The 17,432-nt window shown below is 61.1% G+C and overlaps 1 protein-coding gene across 38 annotated transcripts in view; it reads left to right on the forward strand.

The window, feature by feature from the left end:
• The window catches only part of DOK7 (docking protein 7), a 38,433-nt gene that overhangs the window by 5,757 nt on the left and 15,244 nt on the right, over positions 1-17,432 (forward strand). For 12 of the 38 annotated variants that reach the window (XM_045392056.3, XM_065544704.2, XM_074039311.1 and 9 more), the window contains 3 exons: positions 4,151-4,381; positions 7,237-7,437; positions 16,613-16,732. The exons of 5 other annotated variants lie outside the window; for them this stretch is intronic. In XM_045392056.3, coding sequence (XP_045247991.2) covers positions 4,151-4,381; positions 7,237-7,437; positions 16,613-16,732 — 552 coding nt within the window. Of the gene's footprint in view, positions 1-4,150; positions 4,382-7,236; positions 7,438-14,573; positions 15,410-15,513; positions 16,331-16,612; positions 16,733-17,432 lie in introns of those variants that run through there. 21 more of the 38 variants (XR_012434590.1, XR_012434591.1, XR_012434592.1 and 18 more) reach the window with 9 other exon arrangements.

A 17,432-nucleotide genomic window follows, 5' to 3' on the forward strand; every position in this document is an offset into this window, starting at 1 on the left:
TGCATGTGTGCCTGCTTGCTCCACGTTGGTCTCTGTGCCTTGGTTGGCCTCTCTTGGTGTCTCCTCTTTGTCTTCTTTCACCATCATGACCCGGTGCCCTCCACCCAGCCCAGTGCTGCCTGCCAGAGCCCCGGGAACCCTCCAAGTCCTGCAAAAGCCTTCCCTGGCCAGGTTGCAGCCAATGCCCAAGAGTGCGGAGCAGCTGGAGGGTGGGTGGGCGGGGCTGACGGTGGTTCCTCAGCCGATGGATGAGAGACCCCCGGGTGCCCAGGCCTCCTGGGAGGGTGTGGCTGGGGCCCTCTGGGCCTGGCCCCTGGGGAGCTGGCCAGTGGCCATCTGCTCCTGAGTCCCTCAGCCCCGTGTCTCCCCAGCACACGTGCTGTGTCCCAGGGAGGGCCGCTGTGTCCTGGGGCTCTGGTGTCCTGGCCCTGACCTGGCTTGGTCTCAGCCCTGGGCCTGGAGCTGCCATCTCTCTGGTGCCAGTTCCTGCAGCGTTTTGCCCCCGGCACTCATCTCGAGATGCGCTTTAAAAACAGGATCGATTTATCGTCCGTGATGAGGAGGGGGCGGCCTGAGCCTGAGGGGGTGGGCGTCAGCTGCCGGAGAAGCTTCCGCCAGGCAGGAGGGGCGAGTTGGCCCCCAGCTCTGACCTCCCTGCTTCTGTTCGTGTTTGAAAATGAAATCAGTGACTTGGGTGGTCATCAGTTTCCTGTGGCCAACAGAATAAAGCACCACAGCTGGGCCTTCGAACAACGAGAATTCGCCCTCTCAGTGCTGGGAGTCAGAGCTCTGCAGTCCAGGGGGCCGCAGGGCCACACTCCCTCTGAGCTTCCCAGAGGGGCTTCTTCCTGCCTCTCCCAGCTCCTGCTGGACACAGGCGTCCCTTGGCTGTGGCCTCAGCGCTCCAGTCCCTGCCTCCGTCCCCGTTCAGGTGACCTTCCCTGTGTCTGTTTCTCCTGTTCTGCCTTTTACAAGGACGCTTGCTGCTGCACTCAGATAATCTAGGATCCTGAACTTGATTACGTATGCAGAGACCCTGTTCCCAAATAAGGACATACAGGTTCCGGGGTCGCGAGTGGACACATCTTGCTGGGGGCCACGCCTAGCCCCCTGCACGTAAGCGCTCCTAGATTCTCAGGCGTTCCCAAGGTACAGGGTGTGAGTCTGCTTTTGTAGACGGAGTCCAGAAAAATCAGACAGGCTGAGGGGTGGCATCCGTGAATCAGAAAAAGGTCTGAGGGTGGAGCATGGGTTCAGCACGTTCGCCACCACCAACCTGGCAGGTGCAGGCGTCTAGGGTGGGGCCGGCTGGCTCGTGGAAGGTGTGAAAAGCCATCGTGGCAAATTCAACTCTCGGCCAGGAGTCGGCTCACTGTGGTCTCTGGGCCAAATCCTGCCAGAACCTGTTTTTGTAAATAAAGTTTTATTGGCTCACAGCCATTCCCACACGCATCATCTGTGGCTGCTTTCCAGCTAAGTATCGTAACGGAGACTTTAAGCCCGGTAAAGCCAAAAGGGTGATGTGGGGCTCTTTCCAGGCAAGCTCCTGACCCCAGTCCTGACTGGATTATTGGGAATGTAACTTGTTGAACAAAGGAGGTGCAGGTTGGGGGCAATGGCAGGAACTGGTTGTCAACAGGTGCCAGAGCTGTCTGCCAGGGCGTGGCCAAGGTGCCACCATCACAGAGCAGAGCCACAGGGGAGGAAAGGTCTCTGCCTGGCTTCTGGGCCATCAGGCCACCAAGGCTCCAAGGAGGCTGAGGCCCTCGAGGTGGAAGGTGGCGGATGGCTGGCCAGTGTGTGTCCCTTGCTGGGTACTGAGGGTGAGCCATGGGTCACCTGGTCCCTCAGTGCATGGGCAGCCAGATTGCAGGGAAGCCGGCCTGGCCTTACAGCTGGTAATGCAGACAGACGTGTACCTGAATATGCAAGCATGTATTGAGCGCTTACTGCATGCAGGACTTCCACACCTTCCTGCAGATGGTCCTTATGGCATTGCTGCAGGTGGGGCTGCCACTGTCCCCAGGTCACAGATGAGAAAACTGAGGCCAAGAGCCCAAGGCCATGAGGCTGGAAGATCAGAGCAGGGATTTCCAGGGGCCTCGCCCCTTAGGGGAAGGGTGTGAAGGGGTGCTCTGTGTGGGCTGTGATTATCCTCAGTGGAAGTTTCTGCCACTCTCCACATGGGTGTGGCTGAGCTTTTTAAGGTCCCCCAAGGTAGAGGTGGCCCAGGCCCCTGCAGCCATCTCACAACACACTTCAACTGCAGAGGGTGGAGGCTGTGGTGCGGTCACAGAGTCGGGGGCTGCGGGCTGTCCTCAGGCTCAGGCAGCCCTGGGGCCCCCGTCCTGCGCGGAGCCACCCCCATGTTCATGCTGTTCCCACACGCCGTCATTTCTTGGGTGCTCTGGTGACGCATTTGGGGGACACTGCTGTTATGGCAAATTCCAATTATGCCGCCATGTTCGATTTCTCTCTCTGGGGCAGACATCCTGCTTCCTGCCTTGGAGTTTCCACAGGGGGGCAGGAGATTGTCTGGAAAGGGCAGGCGGAGTTCTGTGGGTGCAGGGATGAGTTCTGTGGGTGCAGGGATGATGGGGCTTCTTTCTCAAATCGGGAATGCCTAGCTTTTTTCTAGCTGTAAATGTTTCAGACACTGCGGACAGATCCTCCAATGGGAAGTGAACGTGCTGTCGCTGCGCCCACACTGCGCCTTGCTTTTGTGAATCGAGTTTCCCGGCATGCAGCTGCGCCCGTGGGTCCACAGACGGTCTGAGGTTGCTTTCACCAGCAAGGGTGGCGCTGCTGAGTAGTGGCTGCAGAGCCCGTGTGGCCCTGAAAGCTGCATGCTTGCCCTCTGGCCCCTTGCAGAGGAAGCTTGCTGACCGCTGGCCCCCGTGGTCACACAGGCTTCCCTGGCCCTGCGGGCTGCGGCCATGTGGCCCGGGGAGGTGGGCACGGCTGGGGAGGGAAGCTGAGCACCATGTCTGCTCTGGATTCCATTGCAAAAATGAGCATCTGAGTCGAATTCATTTGGGATTTGGTTGTCACGTGGCTTTGCGGGGCCTGTGTGAAGAGTGAGCACCCACTCTTCAGAGCTTCAGAGGACACGTCATTCTGCAATCCTCTTTGGGGACATTCTCTCCCATCCCCTCCTGCATGCTCACAGGGATTTGGGGTGTTTGCATGAGGCCCCAAAACCTACAACCTCGCCGAAGCCAGGTGTCCTGGAGCCCAGCTGCCGGGGCCTAGGTGGGAGGAGGCCTGGTCGTCAAGCCTGGGGCGGAGCCGGGAGGGCCGGGAGTCTTCCTGCGCCGTCCTCTGCTCTCTCGGGCAGACCTGCTGCCCCTGCCATTCACAGGAGTGTCCCCGGGCCAGGTGGTTCGCCCAAGGCCACACAGGGACTGTGCTGTGCTGGGTTTGAACTACACCTGGCGGAGTGGACGGCACCCGCTAGTTGCTTGCGGTGACAGTGACGTTGGAAAATGGGAACGTGGGGTGGGGACGGGGACCCGCGTTGCCCTGGAGGCTCCGGGAGGCAGAACGCAGGCAGGTCCCCAGCAGCTGAGGAAGAAACCAGGACTTGCTATGCTGGGCAGTGGCCGGGTGGATGGGGTGGGACCCACGGCCCACTGACCTCCCCGACTCCCTGGGGCTGAAGCTCAGCCACACCCTGGGAACTAAAGGAACCAGGAGCGGGCACAGGTGTGGCTGGCAGGGCGGCAGGGCAGGGGCAGGCTGGCAGAACCAGGGCAGGAGGCCACAGCCACCGGGCAGGCCCCACGCTGGGCCCCCAAATCCCTGACCACAGATACTGCAGGCCTCCGTGTGGCCCGGGGGGCTCCAGGGCCTGGGACCGGGCGAATCCGCTGGCGAAGGTCCAGAACCCAGGCATGGGAGGCAGCGTCGGGGGCCGGGCACAGACATGGATATTCTGGGTTCGTTTCTGCTCTTGCGGCCTGTGGGTCCTGCCGTGGGAGGGGATCGCCCCATTTTGTATGCCAGGAGTCGGAGCCTTGGCATGGCTGAGTGGCTGGCTTGAAGTCACGCCCCCAGTCCGGGTCTCTGCACTGTCACGGCCTCCTTGGGGACACCAAGGGCGCGGGCGGGCGGTGCTGGCTGGCGTCCCTGACAGCCGCGCTCCCTGCAGACTGCCTGCTGATGCTGGTCTACAAGGACAAGTCGGAGCGCTCCAAGGGCCTGCGGGAGCGCAGCAGCCTGACACTAGAGGACATCTGCGGGCTGGAGCCCGGCCTGCCCTACGAAGGCCTGGCCCACACGCTGGCCATCGTCTGCCTGTCCCAGGCTGTCATGCTGGGCTTCGACAGCCACGAGGCCATGTGTGCGTGGGATGCCCGGATCCGCTATGCGCTAGGCGAGGGTGAGTGACTGGGGCCGGGTCCGGGCAGAGGGCTCCCTGCTCAGGTGTGCCAGGGCCCCTCACCAACGTGGGCTGCAGAGGCGGGAGCAGCTCCAGGGAACCGTGCAGGAAGATGGGACATTCATGGGTGCCTTAGAGTGGACTGAGCTCCAGCCTGGGGGTGCCCAAGAGGGTTTGGGAGGCGGAGTCTGCTGGGCTATGGTGTCTTTGGAGCTCCCTAGCCTGACCATTAGTTACAACTGGAGCCTTTAACTCAAGCTGGTGGCCTTTGGAGGCATGTGGCCTCCCAAAGCCCCGCCCTTTGCTTCCCACACTGGACAGTGGAGCCCAGAGCCTGGGTAGGAAGGAGAGCCCCAGGCTGGGTGGTCCCACCCTAGCTTCCCCTACACAGGATGGGAGGGAGTGGAGGGGAGGGAACAGAGGGAGGGAGAGAGAGGGGAAGGGAGGGCTCCCCTGCAGAGCTGGCCCTAGAAGAGGTAGAACCTCAGTCCCAGCCCTACAGGGGCTTCGAATGGGTGCTTAGGGGCCTCTGTGGGCTGAGCTGCCCTGGGGCTCTGAGCAGAGGTGGGTGGTGATGGGGCCTGGGCATTCAGCGGCAGAGCAAGCATAATCCTGCGTCTCCTAGGAAACCAAATCAGTGCCACAAAACCCGTAACGAGCAAAACAGTAGAATGTCAACCGAGTCGAGTCCTGGTCCTACACTGGCACCCACCCAATAATCCCACCAGCCCTAGCTGCCCTCGCTTTAAAAACTTGCTATTTTAGGCCGGGTGTGGTGGCTCACACCTGTAATTTCAGCACTTTGGGAGGCCGAGGTGGGCAGATCACCTGAGCCCAGGACGTAGAGACCACCCTGGACAAAGTGGTGAAACCTCGTCTCTACTAATAATTCAAAAATGATGGCCAGGCGTAGTGGCTCATGCCTGTAACCCTTGTGCTTTGGAAGGCTAAGGTGGGCAGATCTCCTGAGGTCAGGAGTTTGAGACCAGCCTGGCAAACATAGTGAAACCCTGTCTCTACTAAAAATACAAAAATTAGCCTGGTGGCAGGCACATGTAATCCCAGCTACTCAGGAGGCTGAGACAGGAGAAGCGCTTGAACCTGGGAGGTGGAGGTTGCAATGAGCTGAGATTGTGCCATTGCACTCCAGCCTGGGCAATAGAGTGAGACTTCATCTCAAAAAAAAAAAAAAAAAGAAAAGAAAAAAAGAGCCGGGAGGTGGAGGTTGCAGTGACCTGAGGTTGCACCACTGTCCTCCAGCCTGGGTGACAGAGTGAGACCCTGTCTTAGAAAAACAAACACGGCCGGGCGCGGTGGCTCACACCTGTGGTCCCAGCACTTTGGGAGGTCAAGGTGGGAGGATCACGAGGTCAGGAGATCAAGACCATCCTGGCTAACATACTGAAACCCTGTCTCTACTAAAAAAAAAAATACAAAAAATTAGCCAGGTGTGGTGGTGGGCGCCTGTAGTCCCAGCTACTCGGGAGGCTGAGGCAGGAGAATGGCGTGAACCTGGGAGGCGGAGCTTGCAGTGAGCCAAGATAGCACCACTGCACTCCAGCCTGGGCGACAGAGCGAGACTCCACCTCAAAAAAAAAAAAAAAAAAAAAAAAAATTAAAAATTAAAAAATAAAAACACAAAAAACTTGCTATTTTGATTAGCATGGACTCTGCATAACTTTACTTTTTAAAATATTGATTAAAATATCCTGGCCCTTGATGGCTGAGTTCTTTGGCCTTGGAGGTGAGTGTCCTGCTCCCCCAGTTTTGGCCCCAGGGCAGCAGCCTCTCCTGCTCCATTGAAGGGGAGAGAAGCTGGGGGCTTAGTGGGAAGAGGTGTGGTCAGCTCTGCAGGAGGGCACAGGGGAAGGAGACATTAGGAGAGAAGAACTGCCAGAACTTTCCAGAAAGTTCTTCCGTTGGGGGTTCCCTCCAGCCTGGCTCAGCGGCATGGCTCTGCTTCCTTCATCCGCTGGGGCAGGGCCATAGCACAGAGGCCACTGGGCACTGCCCAGGCAGCGTAATCTTGATAGAACATGGCCTGACAAGGATGCACCCAAGGCCACAGCTTGGAGCAGGTGGAGGAGGCAGAGGAGTGGGAGGTGGGATGGAAACAGGGGTCCCTTTGGCTCCGGGGGCTGGAGATGGAGCAGGTGGGGCCCCTGGTGGGTAGGCTGCTGTCTGCCTGGGGTGCTGACCTGGGAAGAGGGGGAAGGTGGGGACAGCACTCAGGACCACTCTCCTCTCTGAGGCTTTCAGGGGCAGGGGCCTGGGCAGAGTCAGTGGACAGGACCATGGGAGTGCTCAGGGTTCGGGTGAACGGCCACCTGGATGGAGAGAGGGCCTGTGGTGTCCTGAGGCTCCTGTGGCCAGGCTGGGGCTTCGATGCAGACCCCAGACTCTCCACACCCTAACTGGAGGCTGGGGGTCCCTGAGCCTCGGTTTCCCCTTCTGTGACGGGGCCACGCAGCTGTGGAGGGAGGCTTTCTGGAGAGGAGGTGCTGGGGGCGGGAGCCCAGCCAGGGCACTCACCAGCCCTGTCCTCCCCAGCAGCTCTGTGGTGGGAGGGGAGGGAGGCGGAGGTCCGCGGTCAGGCCCCTCTGGGACTTGCTTGCGCCTGAACAAAGGTAGTTCCTGGGAGGATGGCGAGGAGACAAGTGCGGCCCCCTGGCCCCCCCGCCCGCTTGGGGCTGTGGGGAGAGCCATTTGCTCATCCTGCCGCCGCTGCCTCCCCGGCTGACACCTGGGTGGCTGCCCCTGCCCGGCCCAGCCTGGCCTCTGCCCCTGCTGCCTCCTCTCGCGATGCCCTCTCGCCCCTCCCACCCGTGATGCCCTCTCACCCCGCCCGCCCACAGTGCACAGGTTCCATGTGACAGTGGCTCCAGGCACCAAGTTGGAGAGCGGCCCGGCCACCCTGCACCTCTGCAATGACATCCTCGTCTTGGCCAGGGACATCCCCCCGGCTGTCATGGGGCAGTGGAAGCTGTCCGACCTCCGGCGCTACGGGGCCGTGCCGAGCGGATTCATCTTTGAAGGCGGGACCAGGTGTGGGTACTGTAAGTACGGATGCATGGGCTCACTGGGCAGCGGCAGCACCCCCGTTTCCCCCCGAGAACTGCTGGCTTTGGGCCGACTGACCCCGCGTGCAGGCCGGCCTGCTGGCATTTCCAGAACGCACCAGCAGGTGGATGGCGTCTCCCCACGCTCGATGTCCGAGGTCCTCTGCCCGCAGGAACCTCAGTGTGGAGTGCCAAGTATGGGGCCTCAGCTGCCTCTGCTCTTCCTCACTGCAGGGAGAGAGTATGGGGATGGGAGGAGGGGCCCGAGGCCACAGAGCCTCAGAGCCGCTCATATCCAGATTTCATGAAAAGGAAAAAACAAAGAACAAATGCATTTAGCGGCGGGGAGCCTGAGCTCCCACATGAGCACCACGGAGACACATTCCTGGACCAAGAATTCCTGGTGGACACGCCAGCCGCCCTGCCTGTGGGTCGCCCAGAGCTGCCCTAATGTCCCCAGTGAGGTGGCCAGGCCGTGGGTGGGGACGGCCTGAGTCCTTTGGGCGTGTGAAGGCCTGAGAGCCGCCCTCAGCCAGGGGAGTGAGGGAAATGGGAGCAGGAAGGCACCAGAGAGTCTCCAGAGAGTCTGAGGGCTGCTGCAGGAGCGGGCTGTCCCAGCAACCCCCTCCACTTTCTCCCATGTTGGGTGCAGATGCGCCAGGCTGCCCTGTGGACCTGCAATCCCCGCGGAGGGCGTGACGCCTCCTCTCTTCCCTCTGGAGGGGCAGCTGCTCATTGGCTGGGCTGGTGGCGGGCAGAGGGGCCTCCTGTGGGCCTGGTGTGGGGCTGAGAGGACTGAGGGACAGCACTTGGCTCACACTGGCCGGGGCTCTGGTGGAGCCTGGATGTCTGGGCGGAGCAAATGCAAGCAACGACACAGGCCATGCTGGCCGCTTGGGACCTCATCCTGCAAAGGCCAGCTGGGGCACGGGCGCAAGCCCATCTGGGTGCCATGTTACGCCACCTTCTGCACTGGGTGCTGGGAGCAAACCCAGTGGGTCTCACTGCAGGAGCCAGCCCTGCTGGGGTCTTTGAGGAGACAACATCTGACCCTTGAAAGGGGAACAGGGAGGCAAGGCTCAGGCTCCACAGAGGCAGGGGGCGTACACAGCCAGCTGCAGGGGGCACAGCTGGCCCGGAGTCTCGGCCCTGGGGCTGGCAGGGACCATAGCCAGAGTCCAAAGGGCCTTGGCCCCCCAGGATTGGACAGCCAGTATGGATGGGCAGGGTCTCTGCTCACGCCAGCTGTGGGCTGGTGTGGGGGGTGGCGGTGGTTCCCGGGAGAGCTAGGACACCTGTCGGGGTCCCATCTGCTGGATGGGCCCCCAGGCCCCCTGCGGCAGGCCAGAGGTTCAGCACGGGGGCTTCCGGAGCCGCTGGGGAGTGGGTTGGCAGCGGCCGGGAACAGTGGCTGGACCCAGCGTCCCTGTCCTCTGTCGCGTGGGAAGCCAGAGCTGCAGGCTCTAGTTGTCCTGGCACGGGCAGCCTGTCCCGTCTGTGGTGTGCTAGATTTGGGGGTGCCTGGAAGGGGGGACCCATGCCTTCCTTTCTGTCTGTGGAATTCCTTGGCACGGGCAGGCAGCTGGCCGGGTCGGCGCCGTGTGCTCACCCTCTAAGCTGGGGCGCGGCAGGAGGACCCGGGTCCTTGGAGATCTGCTTATTTTGTCTGGGCCATAATGGAATGTGGCCACTGGATGTTTTTCCTCTGAGGCCGTGGAGGTTCACATCCCTGCCGAGGTGTGGGTGGCCCCTTTTCCGCCGGTAAATAGTCCCACACCTGGGGCTGTGCTTCTCCCCAGGGCGAGGCTGCTGTGCTGTTTTCCTGGGCTGCTCAAAAGCCAGGGTGAACTCTTGTGGGGCCGTCTGTCCTGCTGCTGCCTCCCCGGGGCAAGGTGTTAGAGCAGCCCCACCCGCAAACCTGCAGACCGGGCTGGCCACACAGAACCCACAAATGGGGGCTGGCCCCACAGAACCCCCCTCTGCAGCTCAGTGCTGAATGTTCTCGTCCCCGGTGGGACCCTGGCCTGAGAGAGGAAGGGCTCTGGGAATTCCGTCACCGACGGCTGCACACCCTGTAGGGCAGGTGGGTTCTGGAGGCCAGGCTGGAAGGCTTGGCTGAGTCGCCCATCCCCGTCCCCAGCAGGCCCTGCTGGGCTCTATCCTCCTGGAGACGGGTGTGGCCGCCACCCTGGGTGGTTTAGGCCGGGTCTTAGACTCGGCCAAGTGATGGTGTTCACAATGCAACACTGAGTGCAGGCCGTGTGGCTGGAGGGACAGGGTGTCTACGGCACGTGTGGGCAACCCGGGGCCTCCTGTGGGAGGGAGCCGGCAACTCGGGTGGTCCAGGGGCAGCGGCATCAGCTTCCTGGGGCTTCTGTAGCAGATGACCCCCAAGAGAGGGCCAAGTGTCCAGAATGGGTTCCTTCTGCAGCCTGGAGGCCAGAAGCCCCAAATCAGGGGGTCCTCAGGGTCGGCTTTTTCCAAAAACTCTTGTGGGGGACCCATGGGAAGGTCCTTCCTGCCCCTTCCAGCCGCTGGTGGCCCCAGTGGCCTCGGCTCGTGGCTGTGCTGCTCCGATCCCTGCGCTGCTCCGATCCCTGCGCTGCTCCGATCCCAGGGCCTGCTGGCTCCTGTGTGGGCCTCCTCTTCTGTCTCCTGCAGTCCCTGGACTTAGGGCCCCCCTGGATGACCCAGGATGACCTCATCCCAAGATCCTCAGTTCCATCCACAGAGACCCCTGTTCACAGGTTCTGGTATGTGAACACATTTTATGGGCCACCATTTGGTCCACAACCAGGGCCACTGGGACAGAGAAGGATCCAGAATCTGGATCCCAGTAAGTCTGTGGGTGTCATCACATTCAGTCTGGAGGTCACAACTGGGCTGGCATCGTGGGAAGGCCCTGGAAGGTTTTGGGTGTAGGAAATCCACATTCTCTCATTCCCCAAGGACAGGTCCAGGCCTGGCCCCCGATCCCCAGAACGGCCTCACTCGGCCCCACCACAGCCAGCTCCGCAGACAGCAGAGAGGGTGACCCTGGCCCAAGGCGACGCCTCACTCATCCTGAGATGCTGGGCATGGCTGCGCATCACGGAGGCCCTGCTGGGGGTTGGGTGGAGACAGGCCTGGCTGGGCTTGGTGCCTGGGGGCGGAGGTCTCTCTGTGGACAGCTGCCTGTTCAGAATGGGACAGGAGGTGGTTTGGTGACAGCAACTCTGGGTCCCCAGTGTGGCCCAATTTCCTGTCTCTGTTGGTCACGGGCCTGTAGTGTGGACTCCCGGAGCTTGGCCTGAGCGCACTTGGCACATGGCAGGCGACGGTCTGTGGACAGTTCAGGGCTGCGGGCTCCAGCCTCACACATGGGCAAGTGACTGGGCCCCGCCTGCAGGGACAGATGTGCGTGGTGGAGAGTGATGCAGAGAGGGCCACTCACCCCGGGACAGGCTCAGCTTGCAGCAGAGGGCGGTGGGCCCTGGAGAGGGTGAGCCCACCCAGAGTCCAGGAAGGGAGAGCTTTGGAGGGGCAGGGGGACATTTGAGCTGGGCCTTGAGGGCGAATGGAAGCTTTTGGAGGTGCCACCTTTTCCCCCCTTACCTGCTCTCTCCAGCTGGGTCCAGTCCAAGGACCACATCTGCCTCTTCACCCAGCCTCTGGGGGCCACCAGGAGCATTTGAAATTCATTTTGACTTTTAAAAATGAGTAAAGAATGTGGCCAGGTATGGCGGCTTATGCCTGTAATCCCAGCACTTTGGGAGGCTGAGGCGGGAGGATCACCTGAGGTCAGGAGTTCGAGATCAGCCTGGTCAACATGGTGAAACCCCGTCTCTACTAAAAATACAAAAATTGGGCAGGTGTAGTGGCACACACCTGTAATCCCAGCTACTCGAGGGACTGAAGTGGGAAAATCACTTGAACCCGGGAGTTGGAGGTTGCAGTGAGCCAAGATCCTGCCATTGCACTCCAGCCAGGGCAACAGAGCCAGACTCTGTCTCAAAAAGAAAAAAATAAAATAAAAAACAGTAAAGAATGAAAACCCCAACTAGGAGGCTCTTGCTATGTGAACGTTGCATCTGCCCAGCTCCGGAGAGCCCCCTGCTGGCCGTCTTTGGCCACTGCAGCCTGGCGGGCAGCCTGGACCGAGCTGGCTGGAGCTCTGGCCTCTGTCCCCGGCGCTGGGTCAGTGGCTTCTCCTGGTCGGGCGCTGGGTCTAGGGATCAGATGGTCGGGCCTCAGAGCCTGTATGAGACTGAATGAGGCATTTCCAGTCCTCAGAGGGTGGGAGGGGAGCCGGGAGGGGCACAGACCCCAGGCTGGGGCATTGGGGGAAGCTCTCTGGAGAAGTGAGCTTCTGCAGGGTGAATAGGAGTTAGCTCAGCTGTCAGAGGGTAAGGGATGGAGAGGGGTGAAAGGGCACTTCAGACATTTCTGAGCACGAGTGGGCGTCCCGAAGAGCTGTGTAGGAGCCCTGTTAGGTGGGGATAGGAGTCGTGAGGGTAGAGGAGGAGGAGGAGACAGGGCTGGGTTGTAGAGAGTTGGCTAACTGGACTAGCGAGCATTTTCACCATTGTCTCAGAGTAGCAGGGAGCCATTGAAGGTGCTTGAGCAGGGGGAAGTGTTTCGTATGCTAATGTTGACCCCCGGTGCAGATGAGCGTGGAGGAAGAGGCTGACAGGGGCCGAGAAGGTTCTGGTTGTGGTCCAGATGATGGAGGGCGAGGCCGCCCCAGGCAGCAGCTGTCTGGTTGAGGGGTGGGAGCCCTGTGGATTCCAGGAATGTGAAGAAGGTGGTGATGATGGACAAGGGGAGGAGGGGCGGCCCGGGAAGGGGGACCTTCTAGAGCTGTGCCCCTGGACTGGAGCTGCTTCAGGAGGGCAGAGGAGGGGTGGGAGCTGACACCCACTGCCAGCCTCCAGGCCTTCCTCCATCTGAGACTCACCAGGTGGGGCCACTCCCACGTGCACAAGAAGCTGCCACCTTGGGGGTGGGGGGTGCTGAGGTCATGTTATCAAGACTTCTCAGTCCTGCCTACGCCTGCCTGGCATGAGCCGTCCAGGGCACCCTGGTCACCCTGCTCTTTGTTATCTGAGGAGCTGGGATTCTGAGCACTGAAGATTCTGACATCAAGGGGCAGCCACGAGGGCACTCAAGATTATTCCAACGGAAACCGTCTTAGACCTAAATGGCTCATTGAGTGTCTGCGTGGAAACCGTGAGGGCAGTCAAGACTATTCAAACGGAAACCGTCTTAGATCTAATTGGCTAATTGAGCGTCTGTGTGGAAACCACGAGGGCAGTCAAGACTATTCAAACGGAAACCGTCTTAGATCTGATTGGCTCATTGAGCGTCTGTGTGGAAACCACGAGGGCAGCCAAGATTACTCAAATGGAAACCGTCTTAGATCTAATTGGCTCATTGAATGTCTGCGTGGAAACCACGAGGGCAGTCAAGACTATTCAAACGGAAACCGTCTTAGATCTGATTGGCTCATTGAGCGTCTGTGTGGAAACCACGAGGGCAGCCAAGATTACTCAAATGGAAACCGTCTTAGATCTAATTGGCTCATTGAATGTCTGCGTGGAAACCACGAGGGCAGTCAAGACTATTCAAACGGAAACCGTCTTAGATCTGATTGGCTCATTGAGCGTCTGTGTGGAAACCACGAGGGCAGCCAAGATTACTCAAATGGAAACCGTCTTAGATCTAATTGGCTCATTGAATGTCTGCGTGGAAACCACGAGGGCACTCAAGATTATTCAAATAGAAACCGTCTTAGATCTAATTTACTCACTGAATGTCTGTGTGAAACAGCATTTTCTTTCTCAAGCCAGTGAGTCCTGGAGTTAGTGCGGCAGCTTTTTCACTGGAGACATGTTTCTTAGGAAGCAGGTGCGACTGTAACGTGGGTGAGGTTTGCCTGCAGCTCGGCAACCCCAGTCTCTGTCCAGAGTGGGAGCTGCCCTGAGCCCCGCAGGCCGTGGCCTTCTGCTTGCATCCTGCTGACTCTGTCCTGCTTCTCTGTGTCTCCCACGCTGTTTCCTGCGGTGTGACAAACCCTCCCACACCTAGCAGCTGGCGGCTGTTCCCTAGCTGGCGATTCTGTGGGCCAGGGATCTGGACGGGGCTCAGTGGGGACAGCTTATCTCTGACCCATGGGGTGCTGCCTGGGGTCCCTCAGGCAGTGGCATTTGGCTATGGTGGGGCCCAAAGGCCCAGGAAAATGCTGTGTCGGCTGTTGGTTGGGTTGCTCAGTTTCCCTCCAGGAACTTCACCCTCTGATAGGACAGCCTGGGCTTCTCAATAGGTTCCAAGAGGGCAGAAGCAAAAGCTGCCAGGCCTCTGATGGTCTTGGGGCAGGGCTGGGAGAGCATCCATCGTGCCACTTTATGCCAGAGCCATTACTGGCTGGCCCTGATTCCAGGGAGGGGGTGGACCAGCCTCTTGAGAAGGGGCAGCCTCCGAGGGCAGGGGTAGGGGAAGCGAGTGGCTGGCTTTGCTGCGGCCACACCTGTGTGATACAGCAAAATGGGGCAGGCCCTGTTCTTCCCGCCTTTCCCCAAACAGGCAAACAGGGAACATGCACACGCTGTGTTGGGGAAGGGCAGGGCGGGGTCGGCAGCCTCTCACCTATTTCCTTCCACCCAAGGCTGAGCACTGGGGGGTCTCCTGGTTATGGGTGCTTGGCTGGACACTGAGACCACAGGCAGCTCAGGCTCCCTGCCAGCAAGGTGCTCAGCCTGGTGGCTGGGACAGCAGCAGACGGGGCTCTGCCCCAGAGGAGGCATCCGTGAGAGCATCACAGAGGGGCTGTTGGAGTCAGGGGACTGAAGGGGGCCAGGGGCCAAGAAAAGCATCATGAAAGGTGTCGTCATGTAACCTGAGTTTGGAAAGGTCAGGGGTGTTCTAGGTGGCCAGGGGTATGGAAGGTGGGGATAGCAGCCTCCTGAGTGGAGATGTAGGGGTGTGAAGTGTGGGCCGGCAGCCTCCTGAGTGGAGATGTAGGCACACCAGGTGTGCAGAGGTAGCTTTGAGCATTCCCAAGACTGTGGGGGGCTGGGTAGGAGCAGGGAGCCTGTGGGCAGGGGTGGAGCATGAACCCAGGGAGGATCAGCGAGAGCCCAGCCGTGCAGTGTCCTGGGAGGCCATGGCCCGACGACTCGGCAGACCAGCATTGGAGATGGGCGTCTTCCTCCAGGGCCACTGATGTCAGGGCCACTGATGCTGGCGTGGATGGGGGTGGCTGGCGAGGGTGCCATGTGGGCACGTGGGGGCCCGAGGCTGGTGGTGGGCTGTGCTCCAGGCCTTGCCAAGCCAACTGCGTCTTCGGGGTGAGTGATGCTCCAAGACGCCCCGTGGAATGTGGGGCCGGCTCCACTCCTTCCGTAATGCGGTTTTTTATAGTCGGGGGACTCACTGTCCCGCGGCTGCTGCCAGCTGTCTGTAAGCTCAGGATTAGAGAGCCGGGCCTTTCGTGAGAGCTGGGGCCGGTGCCGGCTGAGCCCTTCACGGGGAGGGCCAGACCACGGGGACGGGGAGCGACTGCCTGGCACTGTGAGTGAGCTGGCCAGCAGACAGCATGACGGCCTTCTCCTCGCCTGCCCCCAGGGCTTGGTGCAGGCTCTCTTCTGCCCACCCTACCCAGCTTGGGAGCCCCACCCCATCACCGCCCTCCTGAGCCTCTCGGGGCGCCCTCCTGGATGGCATCGCAGCGGGCATTGGCTTCCCCTCCATGCCCCACCTCTGCTTCGGGTCGGGAGCACCCCTCACCCACAGCAGGACTGGAAGCCCCATGGGGCCAGGAGGTGCCCAGCTGTCAGGGGACTTGGACTTGAGTCCACCTCGTGGCTGTGTGACGGTGGACAGGTGGCATCCCCTCTCTGGGACTCAGTGTCCTCGTCGCTAAAGCAGGAATGGCGCTCTCCCATGACCCGGTCTGGGGACACTACATGGAAGGAAGCATCCACAGCACCAGGTACTGCTCGCCCTCGTGTGCCCGGGGTGGCCGCCAAGGGCCCGGCAGCATTGCCACGTGTCGGGGCTGGCCCAAGTTCCGTGTCCCTGGAATCTACAGCCTGCATTCTGTGAAGGCGGAGCGTGACTGGGTGGCAGGCAGCGGGGGTTCTAATGCTGAGATTTCCCTTCCCCACCCCTCCTGCCCACCCCGGCGCCTTCCCTCCTGCGTGCCTTTCTTTGGGCAATGGGCAGAGGCCCCAGAGCGGGCGGGATTCCTGTGAGGTGACGCCAGCCGGGTGCAGCCAGCTCAGTCGTCCATTCACGCAGCCACCAGCGCTTCATTCACCCCTGGCGGGGAGGGCAGCGCCCCCGTGACTCGCAGCTGGGGCTTCTCCATGGGTGGGGCCTGTGTCGCTCTGCCAGCGACGCTGAGGTGGCCCCCAGGGGCCCTCCTGCTGCTGTGGGGGTGCAGGGGTGGGTGCTGGCCCCAGCATGCTGCACACGACCTCAGGGTGGCACCCACACACTGGGAGCTCCAGCTTCCCCATGAAAGATGACTGAGAAGGTGGGGAGGCCGCCTAAGGTGGGGAGGACACGGTGCTGGCCAGCAGTGACGGACTGTGGGCAGGTGTTGTGCCACGCCTTTTGCAAACATCTGATCGCAGCCCTCACGACAGCCCCAGGGAAGGAAGTGCGGTCACACCGCAGCCGTCCTAGGATGTCACCCCAGCTCCAGATGGCACAGCTCCCTTCTCCTGTGGCCATGGAGCCCTGAGGGGACCCTACTTGATGTCTCTGGGATCTGGCTGCTTCATTTGCCCTCAAGACGGCTGATGGGGCGGGGTCGCTGGGCCCTTGGGGCACAGGAGGGACTGATCAAGTACCTGCCGGGTGGCAGAGCAGCCACACCCCCCATCCCCAAAGCAGGCCCGGAAGGCAGGTGTGTGGGCGGGGCACCCCCTCCCTCCTCCCCACGCCCTGTCCGCTGTGGGACCTAGGATGGGCAGAGCAGCACTCACCCTGGTGCCCAGCAGCCCAAGCTGTTCCAAGATGCTGCCAAGTTAGAAGGGCGCGGTGGGATCCGTGGGGAGTGCAGAGGCTCTGGGGACCCGGATTCGCGGGGCCAGGCAGGGTGTCAGCTCTGAGCACCCGGATTCGTGGGGCTGGATGGGGTGTGGGCTCTGGGCACCCGGCTTCACGGGTCTCTGTCCTTCCTCTGCAGGGGCTGGTGTCTTCTTCCTGTCCTCGGCCGAGGGGGAGCAGATCAGCTTCCTGTTCGACTGCATCGTCCGAGGCATCTCCCCCACCAAGGGCCCCTTTGGGCTGCGGCCGGTTCTCCCAGGTGTGTGAGCCTGGCCGACTAGGGAGGGTACGCTTGGCGGGCTGTGCGATGTCCTGGGGCGGTGGGCCATGGTGATTCGTCTGCCTGGTTAGGCGGCCACCCTTCCCACCCCCAGCTAAGGAACCAGAGCCTTTCCAGGCCAAGACTGCAGCCTGGGCTTCGGCAAGCCCTGCTGAGGGCTTCAGAGCAGTCGGGGCTGGACTCCCACCTGCAGGTGCTCTCTCGGGGGTCTGAGCTGTTGGGATGCTTGGGCCTAGAGCTTTCTGGCTGGGACCGTCAGCCACAGCTGCCCCTGTGCAGTAAGAGACCCTCTGACTCACCGCCACCATCTTCCACGCCCAGGAGCAGGGAATGCCTTGCCCGAGCTTGGCGGCCCAGTAGCAGCTGATCTGAGTGCAGCTGGGGTCGGGACTGGCTCTGCCTGAGCCCGGTGTTTAGGCCCAAGGCCACCTCGGGAGGTCACCTGGCTGTGGGGTCTCAGGGCACGTTGGGCTGAGGGGGTCTCGTCTTGTCTCACCTGCATTTTCTTGGCTGTGGCTGTGGCACTCTCTGCAGGAGTCCTTGGCCAGGGATGTTGCTGGACCCACCGGGGGCCCTGGTGCCTGGGCACAGTGGGGCTCTCCAGGTTGGGGCAGGTGCTGGGCTGGGTGCCTCCATGGGTTCTCTCGAACGCTCCTCTAGCTCCACGCGGGCAGCGCTT

This window comes from Macaca fascicularis, chromosome 5, assembly GCF_037993035.2.
Source record: "Macaca fascicularis isolate 582-1 chromosome 5, T2T-MFA8v1.1".
NCBI classification, from domain to species: Eukaryota; Metazoa; Chordata; class Mammalia; order Primates; family Cercopithecidae; genus Macaca; species Macaca fascicularis.